The following is a 26,092-nucleotide window of genomic DNA, read 5'->3' on the forward strand; positions in this document are numbered from 1 at the left end:
TTACTAGCAGAGGGGGCTGAAATGGCAGCTGCACACCCCTTGTGGTTATTAAAAACAGAAAACACACACACACACATCGTCATAAATGCAGCTTTTGGGAATTTTTTCAGGAGCAGCCCACATGGTTGAACAAGGACATTAGTTATTAATCCTGGTTTAAAAAAATGCAGAAATAGCAATAGAGAATTATATCATTATAATTATAATGATATAATTATAATTATATCAAATATAATAATAAGAAATGAAATATTCAGAAAATGTATTTCCCTTTAAAGCATCCCTTGAACAATGTGTTGATGTATTTGAGGAAGATTCCGGTCCCTACCTGGTGGTTTGGTGGGACAGGGCTGGAGGTCACAGGCTTGCTTGGCGACAGGCTTTGTGAGCGGGTCGCACCCTCTGACTATCTCCCTGCCCTGATAACACTTGACATCCCTCAGTCGCACTCCCACTCCACAGGTCTTCGTGCACTGTACAGAGAGTGAATACAGTCAAAGAGTCACATTACTGTACATAGTATTCTTGAGACTGCAGGAAAGCATTAGGAATATAGGCAGCCCCTCTTATAATATATTATATTTCTAAAGTACTGTAGCAGTCCTGGGGGAGTGGCCCCTGTAGAACTGAGTGACCCGTGTAACTGGTCTGACCTGCAGCGTAATCCCTGGGCCAGCTGGAGGGGTTTGTTGGACATGCATATTTGTGGCAGGTAAATTAATCCTCTGTTTTGCTTTGTTTGCTGGTTTTGTCACTCTCAAGTCAGGACGCAAAAGCTATTGGCCAGAGAACTGAATCTAGCAGCCGTGAGGAGGATCAACAGGGGCAGCACACAGACTCTGGTGTGGAGCTCTGCTCTGAGGCCTGCTCATAGTGCAGTACAGGTGTCTTGACTTGAGCCTTGCTGTGAAAAGCACAGTAGGGTTTTTATATATCAAACCTTCACCTTCACCATTTAATTTATCCACTGTTGACCGGGCAACAGCCACCCCTTTCATGTGTAGCTACTAGCACCCCAATGCACTTTTCTAGGCATCACAGTTTTAAGATTAGTGAAGCCTGCCTCACAAAAACAAACTGCTGTATTTCTGCAATGAACTGTGTACACGTTCACTTTCCACTGCAGAACAATTGAATATTACCACTTCAATATTATGGCTGCTCCAAAAAATATTGAATCAGTCTTCAGCCAAACAGCTCAAGCAGAACAAGTTAGTGATTTCAGAGTAAGGTAAATAAAAACATGCTAATTCTGTGTGGGTAGAGCAGAAATGAACAGTGAGAAACCATAACTAACCATTGGTGGTTATATATGTGAATTTGATTATTTATAATTCAGGTCATCCTGAACTACTGAGGTTCACAACATAAATGCCCCTGTGCACAAGAGAATTATCCTCTTCCATTAGGTCCCAGCAGATGGAGCTGAAGGCCTGATGCCATTCTTGGGGGCTGAGCTAATGAAAGGAAATTAAAATGCTGGGCTGAGCTAAAACACCTGTGTCACAACTACAGGGACAGAATTAGTTTTCTCTTACTGCCTCGGAGAAAGAAAGTCATTCCTCTTTCAGATGTGTGTGGAAACCAGCCTCTTGTCTGATTATACTTAATAAAAGTCTTGTTATTGATTAGAATTAAATTAGGTTATATATTTTTTACAAGACAGGAACCATGCCTGCGTAAAGGGGCTACTAGAATAAAGATTAAGGGCGTGTGACTTTAGTAACAGAATAGGGGTTTGACTACTCGGATAACCGCCCTCGCTGAGGTGAGGCCGAACCGATTGACCTCCAAGTCCGAGAAGCGAGGACTTTCCCCAAGGGGAAACTAAGGAAAGATAGGAGGACAAACCAAGGTCTCCCTCTCAGGTTGGGAAGTGACCTTCACTTGCCCCCAGAGAGGACCGTTGAGAGGTGACGCACCAAAGTGGAGGAGGAAGGGAGGATGGAGGAAACTGAGAAGCAAGACAAGAATTAGGGAGCTGGCTACAGTTTAAATAGGGTGACTGACAGGTATTTTAGTGGGGTGACACAAGGGAGGAGCCCCAGCTCCAGCCCCCTGAAATACACCAAGGTTCTACAAATCCAAGTATCCATATGATACCAAACTCTCTAAATCAAATAGATGTCCAACATTTCTCTTTAATTGAATCTTTTCAGATTGAATGAAACATGTATTTGTTTGAGTGTGATTTATCATAGTTGGAACTGATTACAACCAGATCTTTTCATTTGAATTGTGATCCCTTGTCATGAGAGCACTGTGTACATGTGTATTGTATTGTATTTGCCCCACTTGAGAATCAATGACCCTGTTGTGCACGTGTCTCCTCACCTCAGACCAGGGGGTGGTGTACCATTTGAAGCAGGGTCTCTCGAAGCAGGTGCTCTCCTCAGCAGGCTTTTTGGTGACATCGCAGTCCTCTGCTCCGTAGTGCTTGGTTTTGCCCTTCGCGATCCCCATGCACAGAACAACACGCCTCTTCACTCCACGCCCACAGGTGGTGTTGCACTAAGGGAAACACGAATACACGTTTCCACCCTGGCATTCTGTGACTGCTTCTAAATGTTGATGATTGACATGTAGCATTATGTACAACCCCGCATCATCCCCTTAGTTCATGTATCCATTCAAATAGATTTTTATAAATCAAAATAGGATTTCAAGGAGCTGGGGCCTATAATAAAGTGGAAGTCCCTTGTAGTCTCCAGCTCTCAGTGCTCTCAATACTCACCCTCTCCCAGTCCTGTGCCAGCCAGTTTGCAGGGCAGTCCTTCTCCCCACAGGGATGGATGGCCAGAGGCTTGTTCTCCAGACTACACTGGGACTCTGGCACCACCCTGCCATCTGCTGTCTTACAGTAAACATGACGGATCATCTTCCCCTGGCCACAGGAGCCTGAGCACTAAACACACACACACACACACACACACACAGGGAAACAGAGCTGTGAGAGCACGGACTGTAGTCGGCACTAAGATTGATGCGATACAGACAGCAGATATATCATATGGCTTGTTTCAGACAGTTTGTATTAGATGGAAGTGACATCACATTAAAATGAGATATACTGTTAAATTATTCTTATTTAACTATATATTAAAATAACAGAGAACAGAGGGCGGTGAAGCAGCTATTCGCCCAGTCAGCAAGCTCACTCTGCTTTTTTTACAGGTAAATACAGCACTTTTTGATGGACGGGAGCCTTCATTTCTCAAAGAAATATATTTTTAATACAACTTTAATTATATATATATATATATATAATGTTGGTCATGACATTGTCACTGTTAGCAATTAGTTTTCATACAGTGTTCCTAATTGTGAACTGCTTATTTGAACAAGCTGCACATGCCCAGATTATATTTTTAAAAACTGAAATCTCTTTGCCAAAAGACTCGATTGGTCTCTGTCCAGACGTGTATGTTATTGGATGAAGAGATCAGTCATGTACCTGTACATTTTAATATTTTAACTCAGAAATACACAACAGAGAAAGTCTGACCTCATACTCACATCTCAAATGTCATGTTTAGAATGGGAATTCTGACTCATTGCTTAGTTTTGTACAGCAGCTGGGGAGACAAACCTGGAGCCCTATCTCTTAACAGCATTTCTATAGCCTGTTGATGTGGAAAAGGTGTTTCTCTACAAGCCTCAGGATATCAAGGTGTACTTTCTGCCTAGCGTTTTCTATAAGCACCATAATATCCCTGAAGCAGTTTTCTGTTAAAACAAACGCAGCTTTGCTATTCTTCAGCCCTCAGTGCTGCTGCAGGGGTATCCCCTGCACTCCAGCTTTACTCACTGGCCCCCACTCGGAGACAGTCCACTGCCGGTCACAAGGGGGCCCCGTGCAGTTTTTGGCATCTGGCTGCCGGCTCGACGCATCACATGACCCTTCATCCTCTGAGCACCTGACTTCCCGGGTCACAGTGCCTCTCTCTCCACACTTCGCAGGGCACTAAACACAGGGAACAGCATTAAGACGGAGCACACCCATTATAACAGGCTGTTAATTATTATATATATATACATATATATTTATGAATGCATTTTCTTGGGTGAGTGTTACTGTCTCACCTCAGACCACTCTGCCACCTCCCACTGTGGCCCGCAGGCTGGGTTCTTGCAGGCGCGTCGGTCGGAGGGCCGCTCCAGCTCTGCCTGCTCACACAGTTCACTGTACACCGAGCTGTCCAGGCCGGGCGACAGCATCTTCCAGCAGCGCACCATCCGAAACTGAAAGCCCTCTCCGCAGGTCCGTGAACACTCGCTCCAACTGCTCGCCTCCCATCTACAGCCAGGGAGCACAGGGGCCTTCATCAACACACTGAAGCTAGCATGTAACCAAAACGAAACATTTCATCTCACCCTTCTGAGCACAATTCTGAATGGGGCCTACATCCCCCTCCCCCGGTTTCAATCATCTGCAAATGTATCAAGCTATTAGTTTTCCCCTTGTCTAGGTCTTTTGTATAGATAAGTAAGTACACGGCCCCAGCTACAAGTCACTCCGCTTACACATACTCTCTGCTAACCAGTTATAAATCCACATACTTGTACCACATTGGATTCCAATCAATACAAGCTTGAGGATTAGTCTTTCATGTGGCACTTTGTGGAAGGTCTTTTGAAAGTCCATATATATGATTTCATAAGCTCTTTTTGCATCTCTCCTCACATAACTTCTTCAAAGACACAGAGCACATGCCGACTGTCTGTAACCGGGGGCGTCTTCCCTGGAGAAACCCTGTATAAAGTACTCACTAAAATTCACTACTGTTATTACCTTATTATCTTCTTCTATGGTTCCCCTGCTGTCTCTTCACTTCTTCCTTTGCTGTTATTTTACTGTTGTGGTATTGAAGAACGTTTAGTTTGATGTCTGTTGCAATACTATAGTTCTGTTTGTATGTCTAATATCTTTTTTTTTTTAATCTTTCCCTATATTGATGTTAAAGCTACTTTTTTTCCAATGGCTTACTTGATGCACATATTAAACCACTGCAGCAACTGTTCCTCTTATTTTCTCTGTACTTAATTAAATTAAATGGATCCAGGATAGCCAATAAATCCCTGAACTTTGTCCAGCCACCTTAGTATCTTAGCCCAGTCTGTGTTCTGCAGGCTCTGTCTTATTCCTCTAAAGTCAGCCTTTCTGAAATTAAACCAATGTGTTCGATGATGTTGGTTGACTTGTTTCCAATGGTTACAATATTTCAATTTTTGGTCCCCGTTTAAATAAAAGCTATAACAGAGAAAATTTACTAAATAATATTTTTACAAAATGGTGATCTTGCTGGCCTGGATCACCAGACAATGGCTACTGAGGTGTACAGAATGCAGATTACTCATACTCATACTCAGAATTGACTTTAAGAAGTATTTATCGCCATGGTTTCAATAACCAATTATTAAAAGGTGATACTTATAATAAAATCGTCTCTCTCTAACCTTTAGCCTCACATTGATGATGAAAAAAGCCCTTGTGAGGAACTAACTAGAAGCAAGGTTTAAAGGTCTTTAACAGAGAAAATACAGCTATGAACCATGAAACCAAAAAAAAAGAATGATACATAGGTGAGTGAGTTATTTAATTTGTACACTATTTATTCAACCTTTAAAAATGTTCTTGCAATATTTAACCACTAGAGGTCATGTAATACAATGTTAACACATGACAGTCAGACGTCATGTGTTGCCCTTCAAGTCAAGAGGGCACATTGTGGCAGTGAATCAAACATTACAATCACACCCTATTCAAGAGGATCTGGAACAGGGGCAAAGGCAGGTCTGGGAGTAAATGATGTTGAAGGTAGGAAAATATTTTTTGCTCGATACTGTAAGATGACAATCGGTGATCCTTGTGGTATGGTATGGCATGGTAAAAACATCAAATGTAGTGGTAAATCACACCTTTCTAAAAGTTTACCATAGTCAAAGCATATCAAAGTGTAATAAAGCATAGTGAAAGTGTGGACAAGCATTAGTAAGTATTGTAAAGCACAGAGAGGTATGCTAAAGCCAAGTCAATAAAACAAAACATGGTAAGCCATGGTAATCTGCAAAATGCAAAGTATAACCATGGGCAAAGCATTGGAAAACTGGCAAAATACTGTGCAAATTAACAGTGGCAAACTTTGTTAGAGCTTGTTAGAAACAGAGTATAGCCCAACGCATTTATATCACAGAGATTGCAGTTTCCTTTAGGAGGCAGACTTCCAGGTAACCAGTGTGGGTGTGTATAAGTTACAGGGTCACATTACTTGCTGTTGTTTCACTGCTGGTTAATATACTTTCACTCAATCTAATATTTTTCTTAGATGCATATTGGTTGGGTGTTTTCAGGTATATGTCACTGACACGTCAGTCCATCAGGTCATTTGTCCATTAGAGACAATTACATGATTAGTCCATACACTGGGGTATAAAGTGCCCATATCTTAGACCAAAATAGTGGACATTTATTTGTGAGAGTTGTAAGAGAGAAAGAGGGTGCAAACACGCAAATGTTATGAAGAGAGAACATGTGAATTAAAGACCTTTAGTATTGAATCCTGTGCTCTTCCCTAAATAGATTGTGCCATAAAGAAGAAGTAGATAGAAGAGGAAGTAGATATTTATTCTACTTTTGTTTGTACAAATTCATTGATACTGAATAAGTACATATAAATGGTATATGAAGACAGTACATCTTTCTTGTGTTCTGTTAAAGAGGTTCTGATTGCGCTGGTGTGTAGCTCCCCTTACCTGGGCTGGCATTCTCTCCCAATACAGAAGTCATGGACAGGCTCTGGCCGGGTCAGGGAATCACAGTACGTCTCGTCTACCTCGGTCCCATCGTAACGCACACACATGGCGTAGGAAGCTGCCACCCCTGTTATCAGCAAAGCGAAGGAGTCATGTTTCACATACCATGGACTAGCAAGTCAAAGGAAGCCTAAATGTGACATTCAAGTCATATGCAGCGTTACCTAAAAGAGACCACCATGGTCTACGTGTGTGTCACTGACTGGCGGTCCTTGTCTTGTGAATTTCTCCTGTGTGCATCCTAAATCAAAGAATCCAGGGCCAAGCTCCGCATGGGAGGGCTGTAGCTCAGTTTTAGCACCTGAGGTTCTCCCAGAACGTTTACAATTGTATGCTTGTTGAGACACTGCCTATACAGTTTTTATCTTTTTAGATTATTTTAGGTAAATGTCTTGAGGTTATTTGCAAGCTGTTTTACTGTGTTGTTTGTCTCCACAAGCTGTTGGTTCTGAAATCCTGTCACGAGTCTATTATAAGTGTTTTCTATTGTAATGTTTGAATATTTTAATGTTATTTTGTTTTTTTTTAAACTTTGCTTCTCATCACCAACTAACTAACAGCTAACTGCTCTTCTGTATATAAGAACATAAGCACATTTACGAACAAGAGGAGGCAGCTCAGCTCAAGTACTGATTGATCTTAAAATACCCATTCCACACCCTCACACTATCTGTGTAAAGAAGTGTCTCCTACCGTCTGTCCTAAATCTGTCTCCATTTAATGTCCAGCTGTGTCATCTGGTCCTGTTTTCAGCTCTGCACTTAAAGTATTGGTGAGGGTTAACTGTGCCTACTCATTTTAAAGCCTACAGTAACCATTCCCTCATTATGACCGATTTAATTAAGCCTTTTTGATTCTTTTATGGGTTAAACTGCGATTGTGACATCACTGCTATACGCTGGCCATTGAAATATTAAAAATAAATCCTCTTTGGAACACCCACCCGTGTAAGATACAAACCTATAGCACAGGTGGAGCTGCAGGGCTCCTGTGAGGACAGCTTCCATCTATACATGTCCGCCGCACTCATTCCCTGGCCTTTCCGCGGCAACTTAAGACGGTTTCTGTCAAACCAAAGAGAGGAAATGATGATAATTCGATCATACAGAGTTACTGCTTATCAGAGGAAACAAAGCAGGGAAATTGTAAAGGCGCTGTCTGCTGTCAGAGAAATGTTTTGAAACTGAATCAGAAAACTAATGAGAAATCATGAGAAAAATCTTGGAGTGGAGGGGTGGGGGGTGGGGGAGTGGGGACAGAGCCAAATGTTTCCCAGTACAGGCAGACACGCAACCCTCGCACTAACAAACTCACACGCAACACACACTTCTCACCACAATTATACAGACACAAAATGATTAGGTGACAGGCAATAAACTGAGCAATGGGAAATTAATATTTATTAGGATTGATTAATAAGTCATCCTTGTGGTAATCCACTCCCTGTATATCCATTCCATACCCTCACCGCTCTCTGTATTATCAACTCCTTTTAAGATTGTAATGCTTACAGTAAAGCTGCTGCACATGTCCAGTAGACCTAGTATAACAGTTTGGGCAAGTACTTACATTGCAGCCCTACCTCCTGTGTTGCTTTTGTTTACCTAGGAATAACCAGCAGCCCCGCATCCTGTGATCTCAGAGTTTGGAAGATATGCGGTCAGTAATGCCTGCAAATAACTAGGTGCTAATCCATTCAGCGCCTTGTAAGTTAACAGCAGAATCTTAAAATCACTTCTATACTGCACAGGGAGCCCATGTAAAGAGGCCAAAACAGGGGTAATATGTTCACTTTTTCTGGTTTTAGTCAAAATTCTGAACAAGCTGCAAGCTGGATACCACACGTTTTGGGACACCAGAGAGAAGTACTTAACAATAATCAATTCTAGATGAAACAAAGGCATGCATTAGTCTTTCGGCATCACATATGGAAATAATTGGTCTAAGTTTGGCTATATTTCTTAAATGGTAAAAAGATACTTTAGTAACTTCCCTAATATGAGTCAAAGATGACCCTCAAACTCTTAATTTCTAGTTTAAGTTTTGATGAGAGACTGCAAGGGTCGAGCACATGTAATCCCACATTTCCTTTTATTGGTTCTGTGATCCCACTAGCATAACCTCTGTTTTATCTGAATTCAACATTAGAAAATTCTGTGACATCCAATGCTTGATGTCTGTAAGGCAAGTAGCTAATAACACCCAGGCAAAGAAATTCATGGCTTTAGGGACAAATATAGCTGGGTATCATCAGCATAGCAATGGAAGTTCACTCCGTGTCTGCGCATAATGTCACCTAACGGTAGCATATATAATGAAAACAGCAAGGGACCTAGAATGGAGCCCTGTGGAACACCACAGACAACTTCCAATAATGCCGATTTTACCTCCCCAATAGAGACGAACTGAAACCGAAATCAGAAAGATAAGATTTGAACCAGGATAGGACAAGGCCAGAGAGTCCTACTGTGCTTTCAAGACGATTCAGTAGGATGGAATGGTCTACAGTATCAAAGGCAGCTATTAGATCAAGAAGAATTAATACTGATGGAAAGCCTGAGTCAGAGCTTATCAGCAGATCATTCACAACTCTGACAAGGGCCGTCTCAATACTATGTGCAGCACGAAAACCAGACTGAAACTCCTCAAATATACCATTAAGAGTTTTGTAATTGAATTGCAATTGTAATAGACTTTTGTAAATGAATTACAACAACTCTCTATAGAAGCTTATGTAAGAATGGTAGGTTGGAGATTGGCCAATAGTTATTGAGGACTTTAGGGTCCAAATTGAGTTTCTTAAGCATAGGCTTTACCACAGCTACCTTAAGTACTGAGGGAACTATAACAGAGGAAAGTGAACCATTTATAATTTTTAAAATATGGGTATTAATAAAACCAAGATGATCTTTTAATAGTTTTGTAGGAATAGGATCTAGAACATGTAGTAAATCTCATATGTCGAACTAGCTCTGTCTCTTCCTGTAAGGTAATCAAAGAAAAAGCTCCAGTATATGTCTAGTATTTTATTTTTAAAGAAATGTAAGAAGTCATTGCTGCTGTGAGAGGAGCCAATGTCAAGGGTAAGACTATTAGGGGAAGGATTAATTAATCTAGGGTAGCAAAAAGAAATCTAGGGATTGTTATTTGTTTCAATTAAATTAGAATAATCTGATGATCTAGCCAATACCAGAGCCTTCCTATATTTAACCAAGTGGCCCTTCCATACGATGTAATGAACATGCAGTTTAGATTCCTGCCATCTCCCTCATATTTCATCTTACGAGTTGTGTCATTAAACCACAGTGAGCTTTTTTTAAAGACACTCTCCAAGTTTTGATTGGCGCTACAGTATCTAAGATAGCAGTCAAGGTGGTGTTGTAGGTATTAACCAGCTCATCTACTGATGAAGACTCAGAGAGTGGTAATGAGCTCAAGACATCAGAAAGCTTAACAGCAGTTGAAGAATTAATTACCTGGGATTTAAATGTACGGTCCACAGTCTTTGTAGATACTGGCAGATTAATCTCAAAAAGAATGGCAAGATGATCAGAAATAGATCTAGGGTTATAACATTCTTAACAGCTAAACCATGAGAAATTACCATATCTAAAGTATGGCCACGATTATGCGTAGGACCTTTGACATGCAGGATATAATCTAAGGACTCCAGTATCCTCAAAAATCCCAATGAGTTAGAATCAGAATTAATGTCAACATGAAGGTTAATCACCCAATAAAAGAATCCTATCATATCTGACTGTCAATATAGATAGCAGATCCCCAAATTCAGTCAGAAATAGCGGGTTTGACTGAGGCGATCGATAAATAATTACAATATGAACAGGTAAGGACTGTTTAATGTCAAGGATAAAACTTCAAAAGATGAATAACCTTCAACAATTTCCTGTTTGATTCTAAGTTCACTACGGAAAACAGTAGCAAGTCCACCTCCCCGCACAGTAGAGCGAGCTTCTGGAAGAACGAATAGTTAGGTGGAGAAGCCTCAATCAGGGAAATATTCGGTTATTCGGTCCAAGCCAAATTTCAGTTAAAGAGAGAATATCAATGTTGTAATCCTGAATAAAATCATTAATTAACGGAGCCTTATTAAACAGAGACATGACATTAAATAAACCTAGGTATAAATTGGTCTAATCAAGAGCATGTGATTGAGCAGGGGTAATAGGAATGTGACGAAGGTTACTGTACACCTCTGTGTTTACTCAACATGTAGCGGGAATGGCAGGATACTTTAACCTGAATTTTACACACCTCTTTAGATTCCCTCCTCTCCCCAGTTCCTAGTTAAAATACCCTGCAAGGTGATGTTTGATGTTATCAGCTAGCCTGCTTGCCCCTGACCTATTTAGGTGCAGTCCATCTTTCCAATAATATCTATTTATTTTCCAAAAGCAATCCCAGTTGTTTATAAATCCCAGCCCTTCTTGCACAGACCAACCAGCCAGCCAAGTATTTAAGGCCCTAATTCTACTGAATCCTTCATCCCCACCACCACCACCAGCACTCCTACAGTTCTCAAGAAGAAAAGATCAGGCTTTATAATGCGCCACCACCACGGTCCTCCTTGTGGTAGTGTGGCACAGGGGTGTATTAAGGCGTTTTTTTTTTTCATAAACTCTAATTCATTTAAATTAGCAAATGTTTTCTAGTGATCATAGACACAAACAAGTCTCAATATAACCGCTCATTATGGGAAAGGGAAGTTTGAACGTAACATTTTGTAGCGGCTTATCAACGTTTTTGAAAATGTTACTTTTTTCAATAAATTCCGCTACTTATTTTAAAACAATGAATATTAGATGATGTGTGATAGAACCCTATTTGTCCACATGGATTTATATGTGTTTTACATACAATATGCATGTATCAGTTTAGTGAATGCTCTATATACAGTAACACATGTAGGAATACGCTATTAATGAGCAGATTTGTGATTTACCCTGCCATTCCTCATTACATCTCAGGAGAATGTCAGTGGGCGTTCCTCCCATCCCACAACCAAGCCAACTGCTTTTTTACACCCAGGAACTTGAAAGCAGATGTCAGCAAGCTACTGCCCTCTGGAGGACAAAGGCCAGTCATGCAGGTGTCAGCTTGAGCTCACTATGCACCTGGCCAGTAGATTCCACTGTTTCACAATGAGGAGAAAAAGTCCCTGCTGGTTTTAACACCCTAAACCACTGTGGCGATGGAGCCAATCCGCTGCTTCCTCTGGAATCCCCAGGGAAGACTGTCAAGACTAGCACAGCCAGGATTCGAATCTGCACTCCCCTGACTGTATGAACCTGCACTCCCCTGACTGTATGAAGCTGCACTCCCCTGACTGTATGAAGCTGCACTCCCCTGACTGTATGAAGCTGCACTCCCCTGACTGTATGAAGCTGCACTCCCCTGACTGTATGAAGCTGCACTCCCCTGACTGTATGAACCTGCACTCCCCTGACTGTATGAAGCTGCACTCCCCTGACTGTATGAAGCTGCACTCCCCTGACTGTATGAAGCTGCACTCCCCTGACTGTATGAAGCTGCACTCCCCTGACTGTATGAAGCTGCACTCCCCTGACTGTATGAAGCTGCACTCCCCTGACTGTATGAAGCTGCACTCCCCTGACTGTATGAAGCTGCACTCCCCTGACTGTATGAACCTGCACTCCCCTGACTGTATGAACCTGCACTCCCCTGACTGTATGAAGCTGCACTCCCCTGACTGTATGAACCTGCACTCCCCTGACTATATGAAGCTGCACTCCCCTGACTGTATGAAGCTGCACTCCCCTGACTGTATGAAGCTGCACTCCCCTGACTGTATGAAGCTGCACTCCCCTGACTGTATGAAGCTGCACTCCCCTGACTGTATGAACCTGCACTCCCCTGACTGTATGAACCTGCACTCCCCTGACTGTATGAACCTGCACTCCCCTGACTGTATGAACCTGTACTCCCCTGACTGTATGAAGCTGCACTCCCCTGACTGTATGAAGCTGCACTCCCCTGACTGTATGAAGCTGCACTCCCCTGACTGTATGAAGCTGCACTCCCCTGACTGTATGAACCTGCACTCCCCTGACTGTATGAAGCTGCACTCCCCTGACTGTATGAAGCTGCACTCCCCTGACTGTATGAACCTGCACTCCCCTGACTGTATGAAGCTGCACTCCCCTGACTGTATGAACCTGCACTCCCCTGACTGTATGAACCTGCACTCCCCTGACTGTATGAACCTGCACTCCCCTGACTGTATGAAGCTGCACTCCCCTGACTGTATGAACCTGCACTCCCCTGACTGTATGAAGCTGCACTCCCCTGACTGTATGAACCTGCACTCCCCTGACTGTATGAAGCTGCACTCCCCTGACTGTATGAACCTGCACTCCCCTGACTGTATGAAGCTGCACTCCCCTGACTGTATGAACCTGCACTCCCCTGACTGTATGAAGCTGCACTCCCCTGACTGTATGAACCTGCACTCCCCTGACTGTATGACTCGCTCTGCACACTATGCGGTTGTGCTTTTAACAAGTAAGCTGGAACCCCCTTTTCAAATGTAATTTCATACAATAGAGTTTACACATTTACAGCAACTTGAATGCATGCATCTCTTGGGGTCTATCCAATTGATTTAAAACGTTATACAGACAGTTTCAAACACTAAAATGGGTCTTTATGTGCATTAGCAGAATTCTCACTGTTATCCATTTTTGTTGTAGATATTTTGTTTCTTTTGTTATAGTTTTTTTAGACTTTATTTCAGGATATGCAGATTTTTCCTTTTCAAAGCTTTACCGTTGGAGTTAAACCAAGCTACAAGACAGGTAATAGTTTGAAACTAGGATGCACATATTTCTTCTACATTGTTGTCTTTGAACAATTGAAGCTTAACAAGGTTTTAAAATCCATTGAGGCAGATGGATTTTAAAACCTTGGTAAGCACTCCTTTTTAATCATCTAGATCTTATTTTGTTTGTGGAATAGTCCCCTTTTGACATATTCCATATTTATGAATACTGTACTAACCTCCTGATCAATTTTACACAAAGATATAGTTCCTTGATGTCTATATACAACATTTTCCCATAGTTTAGTCTTGTATGTCCTCTAGTGTTTCAGAAATCAGACAATGTTTACATTCCACAAAGGTAGTTTTAGCTAGAAAGACATATGTTTTCTTACAGCTTTCCACCATGACGCTATCAAAATCTGTTAAAGCTCAGAAAGCAGAAACAGTCTGAATATTTTACCTATAGAGCTGAAATCTTCAACATGAGCTTATAAGGTAATGTTAAACACTCATACATTCTTTTACACTGCAGTCAAGTAGACAAAAGATTAAACTAATGCTTCATTAAATTAATATTTCTTACACTATTACCTTATAAGGTATAAACTTTCTTATATTCATTATAAACGGGCACCTATTTTAAATTGTGACCAATGAAAGTCAGAGTGACCACCAAACTGTTTATTCCATCCAGACAACTCCAACACAAAAGCTGCCGTGGACTCCTTCCACCTTCCTCCTTAAAATCCCAGGTTTATTTTATTTGTTCTGGCAGTGCTGGGAAGGAAACTCAGTTTTAAAACAATAAAGACAAGCCAAATGACTGCTCTGAATCCCAACATGAATTATAAACATAATGGAATGCAAACCCACTAAACATCAGCTTGGCTGCTTCCACTCTCAGCAATCTTCAAATGTCTCGTAATGTTTAAAAAACGTAACATGAACCTCAAGCAAATTCCAGTCGCTGAGCTGAGATAGATCAATGACCTGCTGAACAAAATCATTTAAACATTATTAGAAATTCTGCCCCTGTTTCATCAATGAGCACGAGAGACACAAACAAACCTCTTAAGTGTCAATTCATGAACAAAGACGATGTAAATAAAATCCCAACAAAAAAATTGAACGTTGAGCTTTTTGTTAAATGAGTTTCCCGATACTTCTATAAAATGTAATCAAGGGCAGCTATCTGAAATAATTGAAATTGAAAGCCAAAAAAAATGCAAACAAGCAATGGAAAGTCTACTGGTTACCTACAGTAATTGTCACTGTTTAAAAATCTCACTGAGTATAGGCTAATCTCTGGGAATCGCATCATAAACACCCCAACACTTTGTACCCCATGTGGCATTGTGTACAGCATTCTGGATATTACAGTAGGCAGTCCAAATAGCATATGTTTGCTCAGGACCATTTTTCTGATAAAAGGTCTCATATAAACATAATAAAGTAGTCTATAGAAACAGGGGTATTTAGTTATAAGTGAGGTGGCTCTACCTATCCCTGTTTCCAAGGATAGTCCTCCCCCACAGAGGATAGTAAAGGCTGTGCAGCAGTGAGGCTCCTTCTTCAGCTATGTGTTGTTTTTGGATGAGTGGAAGGCTCTGGAAGACAGGGAGCATCCTTGTCTACAAGACTCCTCTTCATCCCTCTACAAACCTCTGTACAGCACAATCATTATTCCTTATGAGGGGGCCAAGGGAATTGCACCATAATGGCTGTGCCTGGCTTCTTATATGTTGTTAACATTCATTTATTTATTCGATTTTTACATTTTAGTGAGTCTGTAACAGGGCTGAGGCTGGACATGAACTGACAACAACACATATATCAAGTGAGCACCTTAACCACTATGCAAAAGAGACAGGCTTGTCTGCATTTGTGATTATAGAGTTTTTAACTTCATCTCATCTCATGACAAAGGTGAGAATCTGTAATGGTAGTGTGTCACACAACACTGCCTGGTACACGATGAAGGAGAAAGTTAAAAGGGTATAGCAACATTTAAAAATGTTTACACATTCCTCATGACAGACTTAATCCAAAATGAATCCACAAGTCAGGTCCAAGAGTAGCTAATGCGGCTTTGCTCCCTGTTCTGTTCACATTGGAAATAAATCCCAGGTTTGATGCAGTTTTGTTTGTCTTCAGACACACTAAAGTTGGAGTTGACTCTGCAGTGCAGTTCTTTGATCTGTGCATGTGTAAAGCACATCTTTACATGCATGACACATACGCAATCAATCAATCACTATTTTTTTTATGTGTCTTAGTTTGTTTGCACATGCTAATGCTGGTTAAATGACTGGCAGTAATAAATGCAGACTCAATACAACCCCAGGAGGTGGGTTAGTTAGTCCAGCAGTCAGTCCCACTTGAAGACACATTAAGGTAAGTCTATAGAGCCTGTATGGAAATAGTATAAAAAGTGATTTATTACAGTATTTGGGCACCTGGCATAGGCATACTATTACCATGGGAAATCTGCAAAATTACTGAGCAAATTTACCATGATAAACTTGTATAATGATCACTAGGGGCTGTACAAACATTTACAAAGGGCCTACCAAGGAGCATAATCCAGGTAAGATAAATAGGATCTATATGACCCTTTAACAGCCTCATATCCAAGGAGTACTACTGACGGATCCATAAACTCTTTAATTGTTCAGTTTGCATTTTCTACCACAGCGTTTGCTGGATTTGGCAATATCCAGTATGTATAGCTCTGCTCTGTGAGCCCAGTACCTACTGTACTGTAATTCTACTTGGCAAGAAACCTTATCCAGGAATTATAAAACAGACTGCGCTGGAAAGTGAAACAAGATGTCACCGGGGACTCTGTCCGCTTTTCATTACCTCTCAGTGTGTACAGTAATACAATATTTCAATGACTTGCCCATTATCATTTTTTGGGGTGTCTGGGTGTCTGACAATTTACTCCTGACGCACCCCATTAATCACATCTGTGGTAAAGCCCAAAGGGTCAGGGAGTTTATTTTGTCTGTCATATCGGATCACACCTGCCAGTGTGGGCCAGAACCCAAAAGTCCTTGGTTAGACAATACTTACAGTAATATTTTTTTTATTATAAAACCATTACCATCCTTTGTTTTGTGGATATTTTATCATTGTGGTGGTAGTTACAATAAAACTGTTTTTGATACATGGGATGTAATGATGTACTAAAGTCACAATGGAAATTGCGATATGCAGGTCACAAAACAAAGATATGAGATATGCAAATACAGGAGGAGGGCATGAAAATGTAAATCTACCTGTTGCAAATCAGTTTTTATGAGTAAGACAGCAGATGTAATAGACTTTACACTGTGATCTCAGAGCACTAACAGCAGCAACTGAAGTGTGTGCAGATTTCAACTGAAGTGTGTACAGATTTCAACTGCACAAACATAATCTCCATCTATCCTTGCCTGGACAGAAACCACATCTGAATGTTCTTGAACCCCTGCCATTGGGCATTCTGAAGAGTAGATTTGACTGCAGATGTCTGCCCCAAAAAACAGGAATAGCCTTCCAGAACAATTAAAAAAGATATTTGCTGCCCATGATGCCCAATCCTATTGACAGCATTCAGTATCTAAAGTCATCTTCTTTTATAGGTCCTATGCAGTGATCCCACTTTATTTTGGTATCTTCACTTTCATATAAAAAAAACTCAAGTATTGAAAAAAGTAAATTACTGAAGGGCTGTTATACAGGTAAAAGCAATACTGTACAATTTAAATCCAACATGGCCTAACATTGAAATAATCAAATTAGTAAATTATAGAATGGTGAGATAGCGAGTGGCCGCCATAGTTCGAAAACACATTTACAATATTTGGCTGTATATGTGCCAGACTGACAAATATAAACCAGTGAGCCACACTGTCATGGGTAGATGAATACATTTGAAGGGTTTTCCTACCTGGCTTTGTGTGTGCGATTGCTCATGGGGTTTCCGGATCGGTTTGAAAACAAAAAGCCTCCTGTGCCGTTAATGCGCCGGGTCACAGCCAGCTGCACTGTCCCGTTCAAGCTGAGGGGGGCAGTGTGCTCGCTGCTGTCATAGTCGGGGTCCAGACGGCCCACCTCAGTGGAGTAGAGCGGCTCCCCCTTAGCAAACAGCCGGTTTGTCGTCATGTTCACCACCAGCTCCTCTGAGCCGACCGCACCCCCCAGCAGACTGTTCCGGATCAGATTTTCAGAATCCGGCACCAGTTCCTCTGAGGCTGACTTGGAAACTATAGCGACAGAAGTGAAGATGTGATCTCCCACGCTGTTCGGTCTGCTGGCGTTCAGTTCTGAAATTTGAGAAAGGAAAGTAAGTTGCAGAGGCTGGGCTCCCCAAGCCAATGTCATGATAAACACTATGCTGTGCTACTGGTCTTGTACCACAATTCAAATGATACATACCTCTATTACTACAGGGGTTACACTCCTTAACCCTTATAAAAGTTTCCCATACTAAAAGCATAGCTAAGTGTAATAAAGCATGGTAACGCATTGTAAAGAATAGTGTTGTTACTGTCTGTGGGAAAGTGGTAAGTGGTACGTGCATGTGCAGGGGTGATGCAGTGCAATAATGAAACACACAGAGATTTATAATGCGGTTTGGAACAGGTTTTATTTTTATCCAGGTCTGGTGACCAAATAATAATCCCCGGCAATACACAACAATGTGTAGAGCACGGAGTAAATAACAACAGGGTTGCAGTCCCAAATAATAAACACAAATATCCTCCCCCAATATACTAACACGGTCACCAGTCCTGGGTGCGTGCAGTAGTGCTCGTGGTGGGTGATACAGTTTATTTCGTGACAGTGGTGAAGTGCTGTTCCGGCTTTGTGCTGGCCCAAGGCGACAGCTCCGGAATCGTGTTAGCTGTTATTCAGGCTCAGCAGTCACCTTCACTGACCAACTTATCTCCTTGTTCAGGCTGCATATTCATCATCATCTCTTTATTTGTTTTTCTAGGATGGAAAATAGGAGAAAGCATTTCAGCTTGAAAAGGAAACACATCACCAATTCGTTCCTTTTTCTTTTTTTCTGCCACGTTTACGTGTTCGGCTGAGACTGCCATTATTTGCATTAATTATTTGAATTTTGGCCAGTCTCAGCACAGAATAACTGGACGTTGCAACCTTTCTGTCACCCCTACTACCAGGTGACGTTTTATCGGTCTTACCGATAAGTATACTTTTAGCGTGGGGAAAGCCGCCATGTCTCCATGGATACAGGAGATGGCCACCTGACCTCGTGGCTGCCATGACACACCGCCCAAGAGAGCTGTTCTAATTAAGGTTTGCTCACATCCTGTGTCCACTAATGTGTGGGTTTTCACATTGCCTAAAACCACATTAATCATACAAGGCCCCTCCCGACCATTTTCCACGCGCTTACCTATCTCAGGTGCCCAATTACACGCGGCTACGTCACACTCCATGGCAGCGGGGCATGACCTGGCCAGATGTCCCTGTTGGTTGCACCTAAAACAAGTTGGGGGGACAGAGGGAGCAGTGGTTAAATATCTGTCCCGATGCTGGTATGGCAACGGGGCAGGGGCAGCATCTCTACCCCAGCTGGAGGCCAACCTTGGTCTCCATGAAGAGGAGGCAAGGGGGCCATTGGGTTCGGCGGTCTCGGAGGTCTGGGTCCCGGGACTGATGGTGGTGGTGATGGAGGAGGCGAGAAAGATAAGGGTCGGCTGTTCCGAAGGTCGGGAACCGACAGTATCCCGGTCCGGGCGGAGACTAGGGAGTCCTCGAAATCCTCGGCCAGTTTCACAGCGGCTTCCAGGGTGTTGGGTTGTGGCACCGTATCCAGGCCTGGGTATTGGCGCCGACTACATGGCAGAACTGCTCCACAACCACTGCTTCCCCCATTTGCAGGTTGGTTTTCTTCTCGGGGGTCAGCCAGTGTACCATGTGGTCACACAACCCCTCCGCAACCACCCTGGGGCGTGTCTCCGGGGATCTTCGGTACTCCCTGAACCGTACCCGGTAGGTCTCTGCCGTAATGTTGAGGCGGCGGAAAATGGCCAGCTTGACCAGGTCGTAACTGGCGGCGTTGAGGTCGCTCATAGCCTGGTAGGCTGCCTGAGCCTCCCTGATCAGGCAGGGTCCCAGTTGGCTTGCCCAGATCTCCCGCGGCCATGACGCCGTGGTAGCCATCCTCTCAAATGCAACCAGGTACGCCTCTGGGTCATCCTCTGCAGTCATCCTCTGCCATCATCTTCATTGTCCGAGCCTTCGGTGCCGACATTGCTGGTGTTCCTGTAGGGGCTGGTGTCATGAAATGTGCCAGCCCTACTTTTTCAATGAGCGCAGTGTAGAGCTCCTCTCTCTTTCTCTCCTCTGCATCCCGTCTGCTGTCCAGCGCCTCCAGCAGCTCCGCCAGTGCATTGCGATCCATGTCCCGTGTCTGACATCACGTCTGGCAAAGTGGTAAGTGGTAAGTGCATGTGCAGGGGTGATGCAGTGCAGTAATGAAACACACCGAGATTTATAATCAGGTCTGGTGACCAAATAATAATCCCCGGCAATACACAGCAATGTGTAGTGCACAAAGTATATAACAACAGGGTTGCAGTCCCAAATAATAAACACAAATATCTGTCCCACAATATACAACCACGGTCACCAGTCCTGGGTGCGTGCTGTAGTGCTCGTGGTGGGTGATGCAGTTTATTTTGTGACAGTGATGAAGTGCTGTTCCGGCTTTGTGCTGGCCCAAGGCGACAGCTCCGGAATCGTGTTAGCTGTTATTCAGGCTCGGCAGTCACCTTCACTGACCCACTTATCTCCTTGTTCTGTCAGTTAGTAATTGTCTTGTTTGTGAATCACCAGACAGCTAACAGACAGAACAAACAAACAAAAAACACTTACAATACTGTTTACAGCCTTTGGGATCTTTCACCGTCCTTCTAGGTTTAAAAAACACAAACCAAGCGAAGGAACAGATTGCGATTCTCCGCCCCCTTTTATGCTGTCACACATGACCCCTTGGTAAACGAGTGCAACCGCCTCTGCAATGAGGCTGCCACGTCGTTTCCTTTCCGGGTCAATGCGTTCTTGCAACGGAGTCTCGACTGGCCGACTTCTCGAACCGGGGAAAGAACTGTCAGACCAGCCCGTCCAAAGAACTCTGTTCTCACTGCTTAACGCCCTCACAGGTCAGGAGGGAGATTTACAACCACAACTCGTTGTATTTCTGTCACACTGTCCCATTACCTTTTCATTATGTTTGTAATCATTTTGAGTGGTTCTTATTTAAGTTACTTAAATGATGTGCTTTCGTTTTTGAGAAATCTATGTTAAGGTGCTTCAACTATGAATTCTGAAGCTTCTCTTCAGTTCTAGTTGCCAAAGTGTCTCCCTGCAAACTCTGCTGTAAGAATGTAGTAATATTTTGAAATACCTGTGGACATCAAATCTATTCTGAGAACACTGACCTCTTAGGATGTACTAGTATAGTAAAGAATGCAGCAAATTCTTCCTGCAGTAAATCAGATAAAAGGCAGTAGTATAGCACACAGTGCCCAATTAAAAGGTCATAGTGTCAAATGAGTTTTCTGAAGTCAGGAAGTAAGCATTATCTCAGCACCAAGTAAGGAAGAGAAAGAAGTACCAATATTGGAACAATGGGACAACAGTTCTAATATGATAAAAGGTAAGGCATTGGCCTTTGAAGCTGTTTTCCCTTTAGAGAATAAAACTAGTAGATTTTGTTGCGCTGGGCTGCCTCCCAATTCCCCTGCACCACAGCACTGCGAGAGAAAGTGTTTCTCTGTTACAGGGCAGTCACCCTTACATAACCCCTGCCTCTGTAGTAAAGAGTGAAACACACTCAGAGCCCATTAGCAGATGTGTTTGTGATCTGTAGATTTACAGCCACAAAATGGAACTCTTTTTGAATTTTTCAGCCTCTTCCTGTTTTTTATATCTGTCCTTATGCATAAAGCATGAGTCCATATGGGGCAGTGAGTGTGCTTTAAAAACGGGGTCTTTTTTATTTGAGCTGAAACTGTCTAGTCAACTATTTCCTGGACACCCTCCCTCTTGTGGTTTAGGTGCTCTCAAAGATGCAGGGCTGGATCACAAGGCCTGCTGTGGGTACAGAAAGCCAGAGTCACCCTGCCAGTCTCCCTGGATGTGGATACTGTGTGTCTGATATTTCTGAGACAGCTCCCACCTTATCTTAGCGTGTATGTTAACACATGCCATCGGAACCTCACGGGACTCCTAGGTTCCAGTCTGAAGTGGTGTATAAATATATGTAAAAAATATATGTTTTTGTCCTGTTCTCATATATACTCAATAAAGGCGCTCCTTCTTCATCTTGACAAAATAATTCGGGACTGAAAGGGACAGGGGCAGATTGAAGCACAAGCCCGCAGGGCCCGTGCCCAGGGGCCCCAGCCACTTAGGGGGCCCCCAGTAAAACTCACTGTAATCGATGGATCAAAATATAGCAGTAAATAAATATAAGTAAAAATGTATCAATAAATAAATATTCTTTAATATAATATAATAATGGATGAATATAATATCCAGGTGTTTGTATGTATATCAGAATGTTGTCGTTGAAAGGTCTCTCCGCTATCAAATCAAATACAGTACTACGTCTGTTTTCCTCAAACTCCACACACACGCAAACACACCTCAGGCCTCTTGCAAATAAGTGATGTGTGATTGGTCAGATGCTAGGAGTGGGCTTGGTGTTGTTGTAAATGGCTACCTGTGTGAACTCGCTAAACAATACAGTTACTTGCTAAGTTTCTTTACTTTTGAAAAGATATTTGCCTTGAGTGCATGGAGTCATGGATGTAACTATTTAGTGTGAATATAAACTTTGGGGATTTAATAAATATCTGAAGCAGTAGCGCTGCTATCCCAGTATTTAAAGAACATTGTATTATTCACTAGTTTACACACGAAACACACCCTAATGTAAAACTTGAAATGTAGGTAACTATAGTTCATTTTTCAATTAACTACACATTTCGTTTAATTTTTTTAATCATTTCACAGGTCATGTATTATATTGTGTTATATACATGTATCTTATTTTATCACTTTTTTCCCCCTTTTGAACAATTTTATTCTGCAGTGGGTCGAGTGTCTTCTGGTTAAATAGGTTGCTCAGGTTGCCTCCTTTAATAACGATATATGTTGTTTGGAGGTAAGTGCACTGATTGTTATTTGAGTTTTGGACAGGAGTTTTGGTCAGTGTAGAGTGTTTTTCGTATAGGGCAGTGGGCTAACGAATGTGGGTTTGTAATCGTTCGTGTTTTTCCGAATGCAGATATAGGTATTTTATTTAGTTTTTTGTATGTAACAAAATCAAGCAGTTTCATTTAAGCGTAGTATATTGTGATATGATTTGCTTTATATTAATGCAGCCGGTAAACGTTCTACGGGCCTATTCATGCATTTACTGCTGTTTTAATTTGGGGGGGTCCCAATGTTCTTTGTGCCCCAGGGCCCCAAGAAGTCTTAATCTGCCTCAGGAAAGGGGTAAAGGTGCCTCATATAGTTTCAGCAATATTTTTACATGAGTGTACCCTTGTTTATCTGTGTATTTTGAGGGCAATGCTCCACAAATCATTTATGACAGTAATAGCATGATCATACGGACAGTATTTGGCCGACAGTGGCAAGTTGGGTTCAAACTATTTTAGTGAAAAGAGAAAATGATTGTGGGGAAATGCAGCATTATTATATATATATATATATATATATATATATATATATATATATATATATATATATATATTGTAGTGATCGTCAGGTTCGAGTGAAGCAGGACTCAGGAGAAGGTGGGATTACAAATAATACCGGTTTATTTGTTTGGTTCACGCCAAAATAAAAGATCAAAGTAGCTCTCTCACTCTCTCAAAACCCTTCCCTAACTCTATCACCCAACTCTCGTGCTCTTGTTACCACTCTCCAGACTTGCCTCAGGATCCTCCCAACCACTTCACAGTACAGGCCCCTTTGTTTCAGCCTGTCACTCTGTCCCTCACAGTCTCTCAGAATCCCTTCAAGTTCCAGTCTGTGCACGGTCTGCTCTGCAGGGGCTTGCCCCTCCTATATTGCCTCGGTTGGGGTCCCACCTACCACCCAGGTCAACCAGTCAGATCCATTCCCTGCAACCCTCCGGCTCTGTAAGTCATCTTGGTTAAGCTGCTACCACATGGTATAAAAGGCAGAAGAAATGTTTGTTTGGTGAGGGTGTGTAAGGGAGTAGACACTGCCAGGAAAAGGGGTAGTGTCTCTAACTGTGTTAGGAGGTGCTCCATGCGAGCTAGGATTTTGTTTGTTGTTTTTGTTTCATTGTAAATAATAAAAGTGTGCAAAAAGTGCTAAAATATAAACACTCACTCTGAGACTTTCTTGGTGCACCCACACAAAAGAGGTGACAGAGCCCTGGGCTACTCTGACTAGAGGGTATCTGAAACAATGGGTTTCTGTCATGGTGACTACCAATGTGATACTTGTATTGGTAAAATACCTCTGGCCACTTTTCAGCTATAAGAAAATAAGAAGTCATTAGGGAAAGGATTAAGCTTTGTGCAGCACCTCAAAAAGTTATCTGAGTGTTAGCAAAGAGCTTATAGCAGTACGTACATCACGTATTTATTTTAAGGATTTGATGACATTTTCTCAGTATGTCTAGAAGTACTATATTAGTCACCCTGTTTTGAATGGAATGTATACCTGAACTCAAGTATAATATACAGTATAAAGCAGAACATGTGCATTTACAGCTGCCCTGTTAACTTGTTAGTCATGGTGTGCTCAGGATATATGTATCCCCTGCAGGGGATGAAATCCAGGGATACAGTGGAGGTGTGTGTAGCTGCATCTCTGTGGATGTAACACATGGCACACTTTAGATTTATCAGTATATCTGTAAAACACATCAAATAGGGATGAAATCTGGTATTAGCATTATTAAGTATAAGTTATTATTTTCTGGCGAGACTTGGACGTGTCTGCCCGTACGTTGGGCCATCTGAATGTCACACAAAATGTAATCGAAAGTAGCACTAAATTAAAACTATTGCATTTCATATTTTCCAATATAAATAAATCCACATAATTGTGCTACTAATTTTGATGCATTCATATGTAAAATTACATTAAAAAAATTAAGCAACCTTCAAAGGTGAGACTTTGAATACACAAAGGCCTCTTATTCATTTTCCTTGTTGGAGAAACCTATAAAACTGTATCGTATCAAGTCACACAGTGAGTAACATCCTGGATTCCATAATATGAAATAAACAAATATAGACAGTTCAGTGTCTTTACAGATGGAAAGAGAGAACGCGTCTGGAACCCAAACTTGGACCCTTTCACTCAAAGTAAATAAACACCTGTTAATGTTATTAAACTAGAAATAAACAACTTTAGGACCCTTAAGTTCAACATAGTTATTTATTTAGGTTATTACTCCGACAAAGGCTGTTATTGCCAAAGCACATTGGTTTGAAATAATAAAATTAACATTAAAAAGAAGAGTCTCCTGTTTGTTTTTAAGCTTTCTAAAAATGTTTATTTCAATATTTGATGTGCTTGTCTTGGGTCATTAATTTACTCATGAAACAGGATATTGGTGGAATGTGGCTTGGAAACTGTTCAATAGTCAAAGGAATCGCAAGGTTTTCTAACTGTTTAATCTGTTTCGTGTCTAAGTCTCAAGGGTGTTGGTGTCATTTAAATTAGCTTTTTATTATATTTTGGACTGGATCACTAAAGCTACGTGGAATTCATCTTTAAAACGAGTTTCAAAATTCTAAAGTCCTGTTAGCTTTTAGAGGACATCTACCTACTGTGTTGGGAAAGTTCTTTTTAAAAAGTAATCCATTACAGTTACAAGATACTTAAACACAAAAACCAGTGTTATTGTATCGAACTTGCGATAAAGTAACGACAGCTTTAGTAGCAAGTGATTTTCAAACGACATTTGTTAATAAAATCAATCCATTAATGCTTTGAAATTGAGTCGATGAGGTCATTAAAGAACGCATTTCTTGTTAAAAAGCTTAAAAGTCACGTACATCACTTCCTGTCTGAATGATTAGATAAGCGGAACTCGTTAATCAAAATGCATGTTAACAAGTTCTAGAAAATGAACAGAAGTGTAATTCACTGTTTTGGAAACTGCGAGCGTACAGAGAGACGGCTCTCCCACCAACGAGCAGCAGCCAAATGGAAATAAAAAAGAATGGGAATATCTATGTTGTGTATAATTTGTGAACTTCATTTAAAATTGTTAACACGTCACATATAAAATGTTGATTTACGATTATCTGGCGTGTGGGTAAAAATGGGATGGCACGGATTAACAAAAAAAAAAAAACTTACAAACTCCGCTAGTCATTTACACTCATTCGAGGGGATATTTTGCCACAGCTTACTATGTACAATTCTTTTAATGTGCATTTTGCAATCATTTTTTTG

At 41.6% G+C, this 26,092-nt stretch overlaps 1 protein-coding gene across 1 annotated transcript in view; it reads right to left on the reverse strand.

Annotated features, from left to right (window-relative positions):
- The window catches only part of LOC131702898 (ADAMTS-like protein 2), a 76,310-nt gene that overhangs the window by 1,667 nt on the left and 48,551 nt on the right, over positions 1 to 26,092 (reverse strand). The window contains exons 11-18 of the mRNA XM_059005353.1: positions 17,550 to 17,925; positions 7,774 to 7,877; positions 6,754 to 6,880; positions 4,084 to 4,297; positions 3,809 to 3,964; positions 2,735 to 2,905; positions 2,335 to 2,511; positions 329 to 473 (exon numbers count right to left, since the gene is read on the reverse strand). Coding sequence (XP_058861336.1) covers positions 329 to 473; positions 2,335 to 2,511; positions 2,735 to 2,905; positions 3,809 to 3,964; positions 4,084 to 4,297; positions 6,754 to 6,880; positions 7,774 to 7,877; positions 17,550 to 17,925 — 1,470 coding nt within the window. The remainder of the gene's footprint in view (positions 1 to 328; positions 474 to 2,334; positions 2,512 to 2,734; positions 2,906 to 3,808; positions 3,965 to 4,083; positions 4,298 to 6,753; positions 6,881 to 7,773; positions 7,878 to 17,549; positions 17,926 to 26,092) is intronic.

This window comes from Acipenser ruthenus, chromosome 31, assembly GCF_902713425.1.
Source record: "Acipenser ruthenus chromosome 31, fAciRut3.2 maternal haplotype, whole genome shotgun sequence".
Taxonomy (NCBI): domain Eukaryota; kingdom Metazoa; phylum Chordata; class Actinopteri; order Acipenseriformes; family Acipenseridae; genus Acipenser; species Acipenser ruthenus.